Source organism: Engystomops pustulosus, chromosome 1, assembly GCF_040894005.1.
Source record: "Engystomops pustulosus chromosome 1, aEngPut4.maternal, whole genome shotgun sequence".
NCBI classification, from domain to species: Eukaryota; Metazoa; Chordata; class Amphibia; order Anura; family Leptodactylidae; genus Engystomops; species Engystomops pustulosus.
Genome location: NC_092411.1, coordinates 207,998,925 through 208,017,368, shown reverse-complemented (window position 1 = coordinate 208,017,368; position 18,444 = coordinate 207,998,925). Strand labels below are relative to the sequence as shown.

General features: G+C 43.0%; 1 protein-coding gene across 7 annotated transcripts in view; it reads right to left on the bottom strand.

The window, feature by feature from the left end:
* The window catches only part of PDE5A (phosphodiesterase 5A), a 208,779-nt gene that overhangs the window by 168,481 nt on the left and 21,854 nt on the right, over positions 1–18,444 (bottom strand). For 3 of the 7 annotated variants that reach the window (XM_072119165.1, XM_072119175.1, XM_072119191.1), the window contains exon 1: positions 2,508–2,838. The exons of 1 other annotated variant lie outside the window; for it this stretch is intronic. In XM_072119165.1, coding sequence (XP_071975266.1) covers positions 2,508–2,662 — 155 coding nt within the window. In that variant the 5' untranslated portion in view covers positions 2,663–2,838. 3 more of the 7 variants (XM_072119184.1, XM_072119188.1, XM_072119189.1) reach the window with 2 other exon arrangements.

Genomic DNA, 18,444 nt, shown 5'->3' with positions numbered 1-18,444 from the left:
TGTACTTAGCCTAAGGCCCCTTTTATTGACCATCGGCCTATGGGCATTTAGGGGGTTAATAGGTTTTTAGGATTTTGCCTGTATTAAGCAGAATTCATGCCCCTTTTTATGCAAGTCACAATAGTATCTGAAAAATGCCTGAAACCCTTGATAAAATATGCACTAACTATTGGACCGTTGGTACAAATTCTTGTGCATTTTGATCACCCCTGATGAATACTTTGCCTCCTCCTTTTCTATAAAAGGCATCATTCAGCTCAGACTCAAAATCTGCAAAGTGGAAACAAAAATAACTGGGATATCAAGTCTTCAGGGTAATTTACAACTGAAAATTTGGTAGACATGACACGGATTAAGGCCTCATTCATTTCGCGGCCCGGTTTTGGCAAGGTGTCACCCATTTGTAACCCATATGTCACTGTTAACTGGCTGTATCTGCAAAAACTATGGTGGGCTGACACCCAGGTTACCTGAACTCCAAGGCAACTCACTGCAAAAAAGAGCCATATTTGGTGGACAACATTGCATGCTGCCCATTTTTTTTTAACCCCCATACACTAACATGGAGAGAACCTACCGCAAAAACGGAAAATAAATAGGCCATGTTCTATGAAATGCGTTCTGATGGCCAGTGTGGTCTCATGGTGCGGTGAGAAATATGCTCAGATACATAGCCTTATTTCCCATTAAAGTCAGTGTGTCCGTTTTACATAAAAAAAACAAACAAACTTGAAGTGGTGTTTTTTACGTCTAAAAAAAACGGTCTTGTGCATTGGGCATAAGTCCAGTGCACAATTCCTGTGAAATCTGCTTCAGTTTCACAGTAGATGTCCAAGGATCGCTCTTAATAATCAGCTTTCCCAACATGCCATTGCAAACAAGTCATCATCATAACACTACTATGCAGATGCTTTTTATATGTGTACTCCTATCTGTGGTTTATGTTTTTATATAATCCTGTTTCTCATTTGTTGTGCTCAAAGATAAAAGTCTCATATATTATTGTTTTCTCTATCACTCTACAATTCCACGACGGCCAAACTCAATCAACATTTTAGAACAGAAGGATTCGTTCTATGAAACCCAAGAACAGTTTCTCCATATGTTCTTGAGGTAACACAGCCGCCTGGCACAGATGGTTTTAGGGAAGCAGGTGGTTAAGAGCACTGCTTTACTAATGTTAGTCAATAATTAATCTGATCTACCAATCTCTCTGGATCATCTAAGCTTTCAGCCCCCATACTACACAAGCATGCAAACCGATCCATGCATTCTCAGAGGCTGCAGATGTGCAAGTGAACAGAAGCTTTTTGTGCAACAATTTAAAACCATTACATCCAAAATCTGTCACTGCCTTCTAGTACCTTATCGATTCCTCGGAAATGTGAGTACAAGAGGAAATAGCAAAGAATCCACTAACAGTACTGTCCCTGTGTCCAGAATGTCATTATGTGGAGTAATAAGTGAGAATCCTTTCAAAAGTTTGAATAAAATTTAAAAATGTTTCAATAGTAACATTATTATACAGTAACAGTTGACCCTAGTTGTGTACAATGAAAATGAGGATTATCCTTATCGGATAAAGACCATTAATCTCAATTGGATTCTCTCATGTGGTGTAACTTTTACTGCGATATCTGTATAGCATGTAGACAAATCCTGGGCAACCACGGCACGCGGTATCCATACACCATTATGCATTCTGAAATATTCAGCAATTTAGCATTGTACATGAGGCACTTGGCTACGCTGACAGGATTGTCCCCTGCTGAAGAGATTTATTGTCACATTAATAGTCTGCAGCTCCCGGTGGGACGTTCTACATATTTCCACAATGGGAATAATGGCAAAATCTTTGCTTTCCACACATTATATGAAGAAATAATTGCCTCGCCACCTCCGATGTGTAATAGCAATCGATTGCTGCCCAAGCTTCAGTCTCCACACAGAGGATAGTCAGAGACAACTGGATGCAGTCATGTAAATACATCTGAATATGGTTGCAATTTTCTGAGAAAACAATGTGACCCCCAGATGCCAGGCTCTTACTTTCACTGCATGTGGTGGGAACCCCTGGACAGGAAGGAGTTAACCTCCTGCATAGTTGTTGCGTAGACTGAAGCGAAAACTTGGCAGCCAAAAAGTTTTATTGTGAAGCGACATAAAAGAGGGAGAGTTTATGTTGTAGTATATGTTGTAGCATATGTACTCTCCTAGTCTCCTCATACATGCTGGCTAATGGAGCGCTCCTCGGGAGAGCACAGCCAGACTCTCTTTCCTCTCCTTATTAGGACACAATCATGAGTGTCACCACAACAAGTAAGTGAACTTCTCCCATGAACTCTCCTCACACAAAACTCTCCATTTTCCAAGCAGACATGTATGCGCATTGCATTGTGTGAGGGAAGGATAAGACATGAGCAGGGATGAGCTGAAAGGGACCACACTTCAGCCAGTCATTGTTTTCCCACCTGAGCCCCCAGTACCCACAGTCCCGGAGCACTTACTGTAGGGTGCAGTGCACATGCGTGGAGCCGTCGCTGGAGTCACCGCACGGGGCAGAAGCTGAGCCCAGTTTCTTAGCCCGAGCTCCCGGTTCCGGGGCAGGAGAGGCTGGACATGCAGCTGGAGCTTCGTGTGCATGTTTCCCCCGCCGCCACATGACGCAGGAGCCTCCTGTCCAGCGCTGTGTTATCACTATCTATAGGGGAGGACAGCTCTCGGCTGAAGCTTCCCACAACTTCCTAAAGGCATCCACCCCAGTGGACGGAAGTAACTGCCCTGACATGTCCCCCAGTGCACGGCGTCATTCAGCAGCCGTCATATCTGTCTCCTGCCTCTCACCTGTAGCGTCAGGTAAAGCTGCTGTGCCCACCTGGCATCACCTCCCCACGTCCTGTGCGCGGACGCCTTTCTTTAGCTCAGCACCAGAACTGTACACACTGATGCTGCTGTCCAATGTGCACACAGCTGGGAGTATTGCCCCCTGTGGATGGACCATGCCCATGTGGTTCCACTTCAGCACTGCCCAAATGATGCCCCCAGTGCCCCTCCTTACCTGGTAGCTTTCCGAACAAAGTACGAATGAGTAAAGTCCCCGTGATCGTCCAGCCAGGACTCTATGCCCTCATGATCCTGAGGTTGCGGGCTGCAGCTGCCTTCCATAGTGTGTGGCTGATCCATGAAGAGGAGGAGGTGGTGGGAGGAGGAGGATACACAGCAAACAGGGCACACAACTCACTCCAAGCCACTGTCTTTACTGAGGAGGACAAGCACTCATGTCATGGGGAGCCATGGAAGGGGCTTCATTTATCTTCATACAGTGACAGGCAGGAGAAGCCTGCTGGGAATGTGACAGCTGTCTCCCTCCTCCTCTACTCTCCCTCTACCTACCCCATTTCTGCTGCTAGGGGGCTCCAGGTGAGAACACTGGGATTACTGCCACCTCATTGCTGCCCACTACTGGTACACTGCCAGGCACACATCCACCTACTACACATATGGATGGTCACATCCAGACAAGATACTGGCCACAAATTATTACAAAGATTACATAGGATTTTACACATAAAATTAACTATTGATAAATTGTGTTGTTCAACAAGGCTGACAGCAGATCAATGCTGGTGTAGGGATAGGGCCCCACAAAAATGAATGGGCTATATGAAGGCTAAACACCTTTATGTGCCAATACTATTACAGTATTAAAAAGTTAATACACAGATAGCAGATTGTGATCTGACCATGATTGCTTATACCCTGCTTTGGGGAAGGGTGATGTATGAGATATGGAGCAGATAATATGAGCTAGTGTAGTGTGTATTAGGGCTCTTTCACATTGACATTGATGTTCATGTTGCACTTTATCTCCGTGATGCATCCATTTTGTTTCTGTGTCCGCAAAAGAAACTGAAGGTTTCACGTTGCTTTGAAAACATCACACCTGGTTTATCAGCCTCATCAGAGAAGAAAACTGATTTTTGTATCAGTTTTTTTGCAGACCCATAGACTTCTAATGCCTTCCGTGATCCGCATTAGTGAAAAAAATAGGACATTTCATAATTTTTTCCACGAACAACGGATCAGTGAAAATAGAAGCTATAGAAATCAATGAATTTGTATTGCATCCCAGGAAATCACTGAACCATAGACATGAAAAACAACGCCAGTGTGAAACAGCACTAAAAAGCCAGCATTTTCCTAAAACTGAATCAATGGGGCATATTTACTTACCTGTCCGTGGAGTTCACCCACAGTACACTAAGATCTTGCGCCCCATACAATTTAAAAGTTAAATCCTGCACTCAGCCCGAATCAGTCGGATCGCTCGCCAGCATGCCCCCTAATTTCTGTCACATGGAAGCCAGTGCAGTGGTGCCAAAATCGCGTGCGACACAATCCCAACACAGACACCTGTTAAATACCTATCTGAGCCGTGAAATCCCTGAAAAAGACGAACAGTTTGCTAAAACTGCGATCCATAACCCTTAGTAAATGAGCCCCAATATGTAAAAGGAGGAATTTCCGAGGTCCATATATGTATATTAATACTTCAGTAAGTTATTGATCAACTACAGTGAGCTGATGCAGTCTGTATAACAAGCCTCAAACAAAATCAATTTGTAAAATGTGATGTTCTCTAGGAATTACTGAGGGATATATAGATAGATATAGATATAAGTTGGCTAGATTAAGCCAGTGCAGTCTGGTTGAGAAGTGTGTGTTTTCTCAAGTCAATACGCGCGCGACCGTGTGTGCACCTGAATAGGAAGCGCATGGTAGGTTTCCTTTAACCCCTTTCTTTACAATTTTACTGAATTTTATTGATGTTATTGATGTTTTAACTCCTATCACTTGCTAGGCTGGTCAGTGTAAAATCCGAAAGTGTGTTCTGACAATGTGGTTAGATTATCACGGTGAAGGTTTATATACACTTTCATTTACCTTTTGAACATTGTACTAGTATCTGACACATAGAAAGGGAGATGAGACAGATCAGAGTTGAGAGATGATGATATCCATAACATGCATATTATCCATGACATTCTCCCCTCTATCACATCCATTACATACTGTCAGCTCTACTATATACCTCCCTCTCTCTCCCCTGGATAAAGAGCTTATCTGCCTGTAGCTTGTAGCTTTACTCTCCTCACCCTGCGCCATTGTTTGCGGCCGGAAATCAGTGTGCTTGTCCTGGAATGCAAGGGTTGGGACTAGAGGGAGAGCGCAGAGAGGAGCTCAGCTCAGTGCAGTGTCAGGCAGAAGAACAATGCCTGCCGACCCTAAAGTCAGAAGATTAATGGTCACATCCAGGGGCAACTGAAATTGTGTACTCCAGGACTGATTGATACAGGTTGGAATTATATCTGTAAAATGCAGGATTTTTTGTTAATAACATTGAATTGTGTTATTTTGTTATCCTGTGACCGGAGTCTAAGTGGCACCCGGTTTCCACCAGAGCCCGCCGTAAAGCGGGTTGGACTTGCTGCACCATGTTACCACCAGATCATTCCCACTGGCGCAGCCAAGGGGAAGTACGGAATCGTAAGGCAAGATCATAGCCTGGGACAGACAGGAGGTCGAGACGGGCAGCTCAGGATCAGAGTTGGGGATGTAGCGGAAGGCAAGGACGGGCAGCACAGGAGCGAGGTCAGGAATGGAATCGAGGTCACAATGAGAAAAAAGGATAATTGCACAGGGCATCAGGAACAAGCTTTCTCTAAGGCTACGAGGCACAAAGATCCAGTAGGGGACACAGGAAGGGGCTGGAATTTATCAGGGCAGGCGGTGCGTGGGCATCGCAGAGCCTGCCACTGGAGCTGGGACAGTTGAGTTCCTCGCTGGAGCACACGGAGGTACACTGGTGCTCCTGCGACCCAGGATATGGGTCACAGGGGCACCCGTGACAGTAACCCCCCCCTTCGGCCTCCCACTCTTCTTGGACTGGAGGAACCTTTTGTAGAAGAGCACAATCCTGGATGTTGTCCTCGGGCTCCCAAGACCTCTCCTCCGGCCCAAACCCCTTCCAGTCAACAGGAAAGAACCGCTTCCTTCTGACAGACTTCATACCCAGGACCTTTTTCACCTCATTGACATCAGTGGAATGCAACTCAGGAGCTGGAAGTGGTACTTGCCAGGAAAAGCGGTTCAGAATGACTGTTTTCAGAAGAGAGATGTGGAAGGAATTCAGGATGCGCATGGTGGGAGGAGGGCGGAGCCTATAGGCCACGGGATTGATTCGCTTCAGCACCTCAAATGGACCCAGATAGCGGGGACCAAGCTTGTAGTTGGGAACCTTCAGCCGGACGTATCAAGAAGACAGCCACATCTATCACCTGGAGAGAAGACTTGAGGAGGCCTGCGTCTCTTGTCGGCCTGGGTCTTGGTGCGGGTGGAGGCCCGAAGTAGTGACTGCTGTGTATGCTGCCAGATGGACTTGACATCTTGAACTATTTCATGGCAGTAACATCAGAAGGCTCAGACAGAGGAAGAGGTGAGCGTGGATGTCGTCCAAATACAACAAAAAGAAGCCGATTCTTCCCCAACAACATCAGAGGCACACCGTTCTTCTTGGCTGGACGGAAGTGAATCAGGAAGTTGAATTGAGAGAAGAAGAGGGACCAGCGAGCCTGAAGAGTATTGAGACGCAGAGCAGTCTGGAGATATAGGAGATTCTTGCGGTCAGTGTAGATATAGACCGGATGGCAAGCTCCTTCCACAAGATAGGGCCATTCCTCCAAAGCTAGCTTTATGGCCAGAAGTTCCAGATCACCAATGGAATAATTCCTCTCTGCGGCTGAGAAGGTTTTAGAGAAGAAGCCGGTTGAGACGTCAACCTCCAACTGGAATGACTTCTCTGTATCAGGCTGTGTGAGAACTGGGGCAGAGGCAAAGGCAGACTTCAGCTTAGCGAAAGATTCTTCAGCCACCGGAGGCCAGAATCCAGGATTGGCATTTTTCTTGGTCAGCCAACAGAGGGGAATTGTGGAATAAATTGCCGGTAATAATTGGCAAAGCCCAGAAATCTCTGAATGGCACGTAGTCCCACTGGGCGAGCCCACTGAAGTACGGCAGACAACTTGGCCAGATCCATCTGTAGTCCTTTGTCAGAAGCTTGGCATTTCTCGAGCTTGGCATATAAGCGATTTGCCCTTAAGCGCCTGAGAACTTGCCAGACGTAGATCAGATGAGACTGTAAGTCAGGAGAAAACACCAGAATATCATCCAAGTAGACAACAACACAAATGTAGAGCAAGTCTTTGAAGATATTGTTGACAAATTCTTGGAACACCGCTGGGACATTGCAGTCCAAAGGGCATTACCAGATACTGAAAATGCGAGTATTGAAGTCTGTCTTCCACTCATCGCCTTCACGGATGCTGATGAGGTTACATGCCTCCCCATAGATCCAGCTTGGTGAAAACCTTGCCACCCCGTAGGCGATAAAAAAGTTCAGTGATGAGAGGCCAAGGGTAGCGGTTTTTCAGCATGACTCGGTTGTGGTAATCGATGCACGGATGGAAAGAACCATCCTTCTTGGCCACAAAGAAGAATCCTGCAACCATGGGAGGCCCAAAAGCACTGAGGATTTAGACTGGGGGAGCACATAAAATGGCAATCTGTCCTTATGCAACGCCCCAGGGGCTCAGTACGATACTGGACTGGGTCATGGAGAATTTGTCCACTGATGGAAGAGATAACCAGTGGCTTCTCTAGGCAAACCACAGGAAAGTGATCCTGGGAGACCAAGGCAGCATCCACGAAATTCCCTGCAGAGCGTGAGTCCAGGAGGGCTGAGACTTGAACCGGGTTGCCTGTTCCAAAACTGAGAAGAACAGGGACATTCAGACAAGGTGAAGCTTTGCTCTAACCTAGGGACACTTCTCCCAAGAACCCTGGGTCCAGTCGTTTCCCGGAGGCTGTGGATGGACTGGACAAGACATAAGAAAGTGCTCTGGGCTGGCACAATAGTCAGAGATTCTTCTGTCTTTGTTTGGAACATTCTTGGGAAGACAAACGAGCTTTATCCATGAGCTCCTCTGCAACAGGCACGGAAGACGGCTGAGGTGGTCTTTGGAAGACTGGAGCCAGGCAACAGGTCCTGACTTGCAGTTGTTCCAGACGTTGCTCTGACTGCCATCGGAAACAAATGTCTGTGTGCAGGTAGCCTAAAGGATGTTATATTAGTGTCAGACATGTGCAGAAGAGTTTACTGTTCAGGCTATCCCAGCAAAGTGATAAGCGTTGTTTGCTGGTCTCTTGCTACTCTCTAATACTACTCTCTAATATAGTATAATCCACAAGAAAATGGAATCCAGCGGATATATTAGAAATCCTTCAATGTAAATGTAAGCTGTCTTTTGGAGCCATTGAACTATTGAAGGATTTCTAATATATGTGCTGGATTCCCTTTTCTTGCGGATTAGACTACATCAGGAATGCTGGTCACGTGGGGGACCCTGATGCTGATCCAGAGGTCCTTCGGTGAAACGCTGCATCGGGTGAGCGCTGTGTGCTTCCAAAAACTTTTTTCCTTCTCTCATGTCACTCTCTAATATTCCCAGTTATAGGAAGCTGAGAGAACTGTCCTGACAGAATGCATAATAATAATAGATATCCCTGTTACCTCACAGTTTGAGATAAATAGTATACCGTATATGCTCGAGTATAAGCCGAGGCAATTAATTTTAACTCAAAAATCTATTGACTCAAGTATAAGCCGAAGAAATGCATTGGTCACATGCCCCCCACAGTATATAGCCAACCCCTGTCCCTTAGTAAATAGCCAGTGCATGCCCACTTGTATATAGCCAGCAACACTCTTGTATAAAGCCAGTGCCTGCCCCTCAGTATATAGCCAGTGCCTGCCCTACAGTATATAGCCAGTGGCTGCCCCCTGGTATATAGCCAGTGCCTGCACCCCCCATATATAGCCACTGATTGCTCCCCCCACTGTATATATAGCTAGCAGCTCCCTGCCGATGGCAGCGCACACACTATGATGTTGGCAAGCTGCTGACGTCACGGTTTGTGCTACGCAGCCACGGGGAGCCATGGACGGAGCTGGAGCTGAGGACAAAAGAGGACCTGCGAAGGGGGAAGTGGGGGGTGTCAGAAAGGTGAGTACAGAGTTCATTGACTTGAGTATATACTCAGAAATATATGGTATCATGACAAAGTATCAGAATTACATGTTAAGGGTCACCTAAGTAACATTGACCACAATATCATGCACTTTGAATTATTCTTCAATGTGACTTTCAGAAGTGGTGCAATAGGAACTCTGAACTTTAAATGGGCAAATTTTCAACAGCTAAGAATATAAACTAGGACAATGGCTCACATTTACTAAAGTCCTTGCACCAGTTTTCTGTCAGACTTTGCACATTCTTTTTAGTGCAATCTGTTTGCACAGGTATTTAAGAAGTGTCTGAGATACATTTCTGGCGCACGCGGCACAATTGTGGCACACGGGACACTTTGTGTCTGCACTATTCTTCATGCAACACAAATTTCTGCACTAAAATGGCCGTTCCGGTGCTCAGTCGGACCATGCACCACACTTAACATGCAAAGTCTGACAGAATTGTGTTGCATGCCTTATGTTAAAGGTGCACCAAAAAAAGAGTGCCCTCGGTGGGGGCTGTGTAGTGGGCGCCAGATTTACTAAGAATGTGCGCCATAAATCATTAATCTAGCACCTTGCACACTACAGTTTGCATTGTTCTTAGTAAATGTGCCCCAGTGTTCTCAAAAATAAAAGGGATGTTTTAAAAAAAAATTCTAAAAAGTTCCTGTGAAAGACATAATCCATATGTGAATAAGCACAATGTAAACAGGAAAAAACCAATGTTGTTTACTAGAACTGTAAAGCAAGCAATATACAAGAAGGATAAGGCATTTAAGTTACTAAAACACAAAGGTAGCAATTAGGTGTTAAAGGATTATAAAGAGACAGATAGATGCAGCAAAAATAGAAACTGAAAGAAAATTTCCATGGAAAGTAAAAATAATCCCAAATTATTTTACAAATATATAAATAGTAAAAAACAGAGAGTGTGGTTCCTTTGAGGAATTACTTGGGGGTCATAGTGAAGTGGGATTAGGAAAGGGCCAATCTATTGAATGTCTCAACTGTCGTTACCCGGGAAAGACCTCCATTAAATGTCAGCTCCTTAATGCAGGAAGAGGTACAGCGACGCCTAAAAACCACTAAAATCCCTCGGGCTCAGATGGCATACACCCCTGGGTACTGCATGAATTATGTACTGTGATAGACAGACCATATTTTAAAAAAGGGTCATAAAGTGATTCTGGAAACTATAGACCTGTGAGTCTAACATATAAAAATATTTCAGGAGTTTATTATAGATGCTATCCTGGATTATCTTACTGTGCATAACCTTATGACCCAGCATGAGCATGGGTTTATGAGGGATGGGTCCTGTCAGACTTATCGTATCATCTTCTACAAGGAGGTAAGTTTAGGATTGACCCTGGGGGTGGCTGTGGATGTTGTATATCTTTTCTGAACTTTTCTAAGGCATTTGATACAGTGCCGCAATAAAAGGTAGGTATATAAAATGAGACTGCTGGGACTAGGGGAAAATCTGTGTATTTGGGTAAGCAAAGGGTCGTCATTAATGGCACATTGGCAGATTGGGTTGACGTTGCCAGTGGAATGCCACAGGGGTCAGTATTGGATATTTTTTTTTAATATTTTTATTAATGATCTCTTAGAGGGTTTACAAAGTAGAGTTTCAATATCTGCAGATGATACTTTTCTCTGTAAAGAAATTAATACAGAGGAGGATAGTAGAACATTACAAAGGGATTTGTGGAAACTGGAGGCCGGGGATGACAAATGGCAAATGAGGTTTAATGTAAATAAATCTAAGGTTATGCACTTGGGTATAGGAAATGAAAATTATAATTATATCTTAAACTATAAATTTGGTAAAACTTATGAAGAAAAAGACTTGGGATATTGGTGGATGGTAAACTCAATTTTAGTGATCAGAGCAAGGCGTCTGCTTCTAAAGCTCATAAAATTATGGGATGTATCAAGAAAGGAATCAATTCTCAACATAAGGACATAGTTTTACCCTTATACAAATCACTGGTCAGACCACATATGGAATATTGTGTACAGTTTGGGGCACCAGTGTATAAAATGGACATAGTAGAACTGGAATGGGTGCAGAGGAGAGCAACCAAGATTACTAGGGAATGGGGGAACTAGAATTCAATGAAAGGAAAGCTACCATCAAAATCCATCATGATAAACAAGGACCACTTACTCATAGATCCAGGTACAGATACAGCCCCATAATGTAGTCATGAGAAATGGCGAATAACGCAAATGCAGGCACTCAAGGCACCTTTTTGCAGGAATAAGTGATAAGAACAAACTGGGGAAAAGGGGGTTAAAGGGGAGGATGGAGGGGGGGGGAGGGGAAAGTAGGGGGCGGGGGGAGAGAGAGGCCCCCCTGGCTCTGCGGGATCTTTGAAAAAGGTATAGGTGTATCACAATTTATTTTATACACGACCTCCCTGACCTACAGCAACCTGCTAATTTATATACATATCTGAATTTTAAACAGCCCCCATATACATACTCCCAAATTAAATGGTATACATTTTCCGTATAAGGCCACACAGTTTAATTAAAATCCAGGCTGCTTCCCCCCCCCAGAATACACAGCCTGTTGCCAGTATTACACAGCTTTCCCCCCTCAATAGTATACACTGCCTCCCACCCTAAGTATACACAGTCTCCCCCCAGTACTAGTATATACAGCCTCCCCCCGGTACTAATATATACTGCCTGCCCCCCTCAGTATACTCAGGAACCCCCCTTTACTTTTAGCCTTTCCCCCCACCCCCTCAGTATACAGAGCCTCCTCTCGGTACTAGTATGTACAGCCCCGGTGTTCCCCTGTACCTCCTCGTCATCTTCTCCCGATTTTTCAGGTAGTACGGACTTGCCAGCGTATAACGAGTCCATACTACTAACCGGCAGTGAAATGCTGCCTCTTAACAGAAGCGGTCCTCCTAGTGACACTTTAAACCTTTCACAACCGGTCAATGTAAAATCACATAAGAGTGTCCTCTCCATACAGAGCAGGTGTCTACAGTATTCCACAGTGACCAGATTGTAATAGCAAGTATATTCACAACAAACTCCAACACTGTTTTATTGCATTATTTGTATAAGAAATGCATAATAAGTCAGACATAGTAAAAAGCTTGAGCTTTAAATACTATTAACCCCTTAGCGCTCTGTGCCGTAGCTGTACTGCGCTGAGCGCTATTCGCGGGACTCAGAGCAGCTACTGCGCAGAGACTATGCCAGTTCAGCGCTGCACAGCAGCCGAACCGGCATCATTAGCCGCAGGATTTCAACGGTAATCAACGCGACCGCGGCATTTAACATGCCTTCCGGGGGTCTTTACCCGATCGGGACCCCAGAGAAGCCTGAAGGCAGTGCCTTTAAGATGGCGTCTGTGACGTCATCTTAAAGGCAAAGTGTCAGCCTATGCATCTGCATAGGCTGGCACTGCTAATACCCTGCAATACATCAGTATTTTTCAGATGATTGCTTGTTCATATCCCATGGTGGATCAAGTAAAAAATGTAAAAAAACATTTTTTCAATAAAAAATAACTTTATAAATCACTAAAAATGCCCATAAGCCCCAAAACATATAAAGAGACATATAACGCTCAAAAAAGTCTAAATCATAACACAAACCCCACATATATAGTATCACCGCGTCCGTAACAATCCATAGAATAAAACTAAATAACTATTGAACCCATATGATGAACGCCGTAAAAAAAAAAAACTTTAAAAACCCACCAAAAATTATGATTTTTACCTATTATATCCCACTAAAAATGCAATAAAAAGTGATAAACAAAACATATGTACTCCAGAATGATATTGTTGCAAAGAACAACATGTCTCGCAAAAAAAACAAGCCATCAACCAGCTCTGTAGCCAAAAACATAACAATGTTATGCTACTTGGAAGACGGCGATGCAAAAATGATAGATTTTTCCCCACATTAGGGTTTTATTTGGCAAATTTAGTAAAACATAAGAAAAAATATTCATGTCTGTTATCCCCGTAATCATATCGACCCATAGAATAAAGATAACAGGATTATTAGGATATACGGTGAACACACAAAAAAAAAAGTAAAAAATCCAGTACAGAATTGATGCTTTTCTACTCATGACCTCAAAAAAAGTTCCTAAATTTTCAACAATAGGTGATACCAACCCCAAAATGGTAACACTGGAAAAAGCATCTCATCGCGCAAAAAAAATGCCGTCACATGGCCCAAATAACGGGAAAGCGAAAATTTTATAGCCTTCAAAAGGGGGCAACGAGAAAACTAAAATCCTGGCAGCTGCAGGGTGCTCCTTCCCTTCTGCGCCTCGCTGTGCCCCCATAACACAAGTAATGTCCACATGTGGGGGGTCGCTGCACTCAGGAGAAATTGTAGAATAAATTTTATGGTGGGTTTTCTCTTTTTATCTTTTAGAAATGTATTAATTTTAGGGCTAAATGAACGTATAACCGACAAAAGTTGACCATTCTAAATTTCACCGCCATTTTGATTCAATTACTATGAAGATCTCAAGGGGTTAACAATCTTCGTAAATGCTGTTTCTGATAGTTTGAGGGGTGCAGATTTGAAAATGGGTTGGTTATATAGGGGTTTTTGATGCTAAATATGTAAAATTTAATTTCAAACAGTATTTATCCCCAAAATAGTCAATTCTGAAAATATGGAAAATCGCTATTCGATTTGTAGGCCGTGTGACGTCAAAATAAATTATCCAAACATTTCAAAAATTATGAAAATGTAAAGTAGACAAATGGAAAATGTTACTCGGTAAGTTATTTAGGTGGTAAATCTATCTGCCTGAAAACGCGGTGATTTTGAATTTCGAAAATGGCAAATTTTTCTAAAAATTCATCATTTTTTTCTTTTTTTTGTAAATAAACGCAAAACTTATTAGCCAAAATTTACCACTAAAATGAAATACAACATGTGGGGAAAAAACAATCTCAGAATCGCTTTGATAAGTAACAGTGTTCAAAAGTTATAACCATATAAAGAGACGCAGGTCAGAATCCAAAAAATGGGACTGAGCCTTAAGCTGTAAAATGGCTGCGTCCTTAAGGGGTTAAAAAATGTAAAAAAAAAAAAAGTTAGAATCACCCCCCTTTCCCTAAAGAGCAGATATGAAAAACAGATAAATTTGTTGTACAGTATCTAAAATGGCATCAATGAAAACATTTCTTCTTGGAAAAAATTATACCCTAGTATGAGAATGTACAGATCCAAAGAATGAAGGAGATGTTTCATCTGAATTTAACAGTGAAAACCTTAAAAAAAAAAGCCCATTAGAAACAGGTTGTCCATGAATATGATTTCATATATATAGGATTGGGGGAAAGGGGGCTTTAAAAATTTTTTTTTAAAAAACTCATACTTACTTTTGTCCGTGCCCCCATTCCTCCATGAGACTGGAGGTTTCGAGCATCAACAGCCATGTTCCTACTGCTGTATTGAAACTGGTGCAGGAGCGTGGCCCTGAATACAAACAGAATCTGTAGGTGCATGTGACTGCCGGCCCTCATATACAAACAGAAATTTCAGTGACTGGTGGCACCACGAGATGGAAAACAGGAGCAGGGAGAGGTGTGGGCATAAATTATTTTTTATTTTTAAAGTACCCACAGCCATATATAAAATCATCTATATTCCCGGACAACCCCTTTAAATAGTCCCACTAGGAACAATAGTTCCTGCAAATAATAAGTACTCAAATGGCTCTGTAGACAGAAAAATCTATATGGATTTAGAGATGGGGGGGGGGGGGTTCTTAATGTGTTGCACACTCCAACAGTGCAGAGCACAACATTACTAGTCTTTTGCTCCTAGAGATTCATCATTGTGTCACAGTATAAGACTGTAAAGTTCTACTTTTAGACCTGCTTTTAGCTGTGTAGTACCCGACTAAATTTTTTGGCACGCAGAATATTTCCCACCTCATCACACCCCCTTTCACAGAGACTACAAATTATGCCAGAAGTCTGGCCAAAGTGACTTAGTGAATCCCCCCAATATGTTGCACTTAAAGCCCTGATCTGGCATAATGGCATACGCTGTTTTCAAAGTATAAGTGCTATTCTTCCTTGTTTTGCTTGAGATCTATGAATTAGGACAAATAAATAACAGGGCTGCTGTTCTGTTACTTGGTGATGAAGACACAGAGCTCTTATAAGTGTGATTGATTGGTGGTGGATCATGCAAGTGAAAAACGCATAATTGATTCCATTGTAGTCAATGACACTGTAAGTGAGGTGTTTAAAATTTCTTGATAGAAAAAAAAGTTGTCTTTTATCCTTTTTTCACTTTTAAAAAACGTTTATTCTGCCAGTTTGTGGCACAAAAAAATAACTTTAACAAAACAATTTTCCACTCCAACGTAAAAGCCAGACTTCTACTGTCACTAAAAATTTAACAACGAAGTTGTAAAGCTTTAAATGGTATGTACAGTTATACAACAATTATTGTACAAACATGTTTTATTTCTATTTGCAAAGGCAATAAATTCTATAACAACAAAATAAAATTGGTTAAAAGGCTGTAAGAAAAAGCCAAAAATGCCAAAACAAACAGTGGAGTACCTATCATGGTAGAGCTTAGCAGCTACTGGGCTGCTTTCTTATCTGTGGCATACTGTCTCCTGCAATGAGAAAGTGACAGCATGAGTTGAAGATGAGAAGACTGCTGGACTGTAAGTGTATATATGTGTGTGGATATTTATCAGGGCTTCTGCGCCCTGCGTTCCTGTGCAATTGGGAAAGATTGGGGAGGAGACTGGCTAACAAAGCCTCTTGGTGTATCAGGCACGACAAGGAGGGGCACAATCTCCCCCTGGTGTCTATAAACTGTATGTGCTTGTACTTGATGTATGTATACAGTACAGTATTGTATGCATGTTAATATTTGATGTCTATAAACTGTATGTGCTTGTACATGATGTGTATATATACAATATGTATGTGTATATATGATGTTTAAATATTTTATGTATATGATGCTTATAGGGTTTCTTTAATGTATGTACATGATGTGTATATACTGTATATGAGTGTACAATATGTGTATATACTGCATGTGTGTGGTACATGATGTGTATATACTGTATATATATATATATATATATATATATATATATATATATATATGTGTGTATTTGAGGTTTACATACTATATGTGCATGTATTTGATGTATATAAACATGTGTGAGATAATAAATATATATTTTTTATTTTTAAGAGGAAAGGGGAGCCCATGCACAAGTCTGCTATGGGGCCCAGCCTCTCGTATTTGCCCGCTCTCCCCCCAGAAAACTAATATACCGTATATACTCGAGTATAAGCCGACCCGAGTATAAGCCGAGACCCCTAATTTTACCACCAAAAACTGGGAAAAACGACTGACTCGAGTATAAGCCGAGGGTGGGAAATGCATTGGTCAAACCCCCCCAGTAGTATACAGCCTGCCAGCCCCCAGAAGAATACAGCAGCCCCTAGTAGTATACAGCAGCCCCCTGTAGTATACAGCAAGCCCCTAGTAGTATACAGCAGCCCCCATGTAGTATACAGCAAGCCCCTAGTAGTATACAGCAAGCCCCTAGTAGTATACAGCAAGCCCCTAGTAGTATACAGCAGCCCCCCTGTAGTATACAGCAAGCTCCTTGTAGTATACAGCAAGCCCCTTGTAGTATACAGCAGCACCCCAGTAGTATACAGCAGCACCCCAGTAGTATACAGCAGCACCCCAGTAGTATACAGAAGCCCCCCAGTAGTATACAGCAGCCCCCCAGTAGTATACAGCAGCCCCCCAGTAGTATACAGCAGCCCCCCAGTAGTATACAGCAGCCCCCCAGTAGTATACAGCAGCCCCCCAGTAGTATACAGCAGCCCCCATGTAGTATACAGCCTGCCCTTAGTAGTATACAGCCTGCCCTCAGTATGCCTAGCGAATAATAAAAAAAATAAACTTAATACTCACCCTCCGACGATACTCACCTTTGATGCTTAGTGGCGGCTCCCGGTCCTCGGCGGCGGCTCCCGGTCCTCGGCGGCGGCTTCTCTCTTCTATCTTCTATCTTCACGTGCCGGCAGTCGCGTCCATGCGACTTGCCGGCGGGCGCACAGTGCGATGCGGCGGTGTCGCCGCTGATGACGTCATCAGCGGCGACACCGCTACATCATATTGTGCGCCCGCTGGCAAGTCGCATAGACGCGACTGCCGGCACATGAAGAGAGAAGCCGCCGCAGAGGATCGGGAGCTGCCGCCGAGGACTAGGAGCCGCCGCCGAGGACCGGGAGCCGGATGGTGAGTATTAATTTTTTTTTTTTTTTATTAACTCGTGTATTTTTTTTTATTAACTCGTGTATAAGCCGAGATTAGGTTTTTCAGCACATTTTTTGTGCTGAAAAACTCGGCTTATACACGAGTATATACGGTACTGTTTAATGCCCAAAAAACCAATCACCTCTTCTAACATGTCTGTTTGAGAAATGCTTACATTCCCAATAAAAGAGCAATTCTCAAGAATTTTATTATAACTCTACATAGTTCTGTTCCTCTTTTACTATAAAACTGTCAATCAATACTTTGGTGTCATTGGTTCAGGGTGGGTCCCTACACAGTCTGATACTTTCCAACCTTATTCAGTTCTACCAGTGCTTGATGAAGGAAATATTTGGTTTATATTTGAGTCCTGTCATTTCTTTTTTTGAATACGCCAGAGAGTCACTTAGTACTAACTATAAAAAGTTAACACGTGTATGTTACAGGCACATACAGTATACCTCTAATCTTACTATAACTGCAAGTAACTTTTTTTTAATGAAATCTGTGAAACTATTATTTTATACCAACAGGCTAAATGTTAACTTGTATATAATTCCTTTCTATAAATTATAAATGATTGTGTTTATATAGTATATACAAACATACAAGACCACCAGGAAGACCAATGTGTAGCATTTTACAGAGGGCGTAGAATGGCTGTAAAATTTTTTATGATGTTATTTTGCTGCAGCAGGGGGAAGAGCACAACCATTGCATTGCCAAGCTTGAATTCCACTCTGGAATGAGGAACAGTTACTGGTAAAGGGTTAGAAGTCCTCCACATATCACCTGAAATGATCTGCCACTGAGGCACTGTCCCTTAATTACAGCCATTTTTCCATAGGTTCCAAACAGTCACAGAGTTGGCAGGACAGTCCTGGTTTCTCAGCACTGTCCCACTGTCCCGGGTGGTTAGGAGAATGTCTCTGCATGTTCAGGTTCGTCCCAGCCCCAACACTTTACAGCTGAGTCAAGACTAGGAGGCGGGA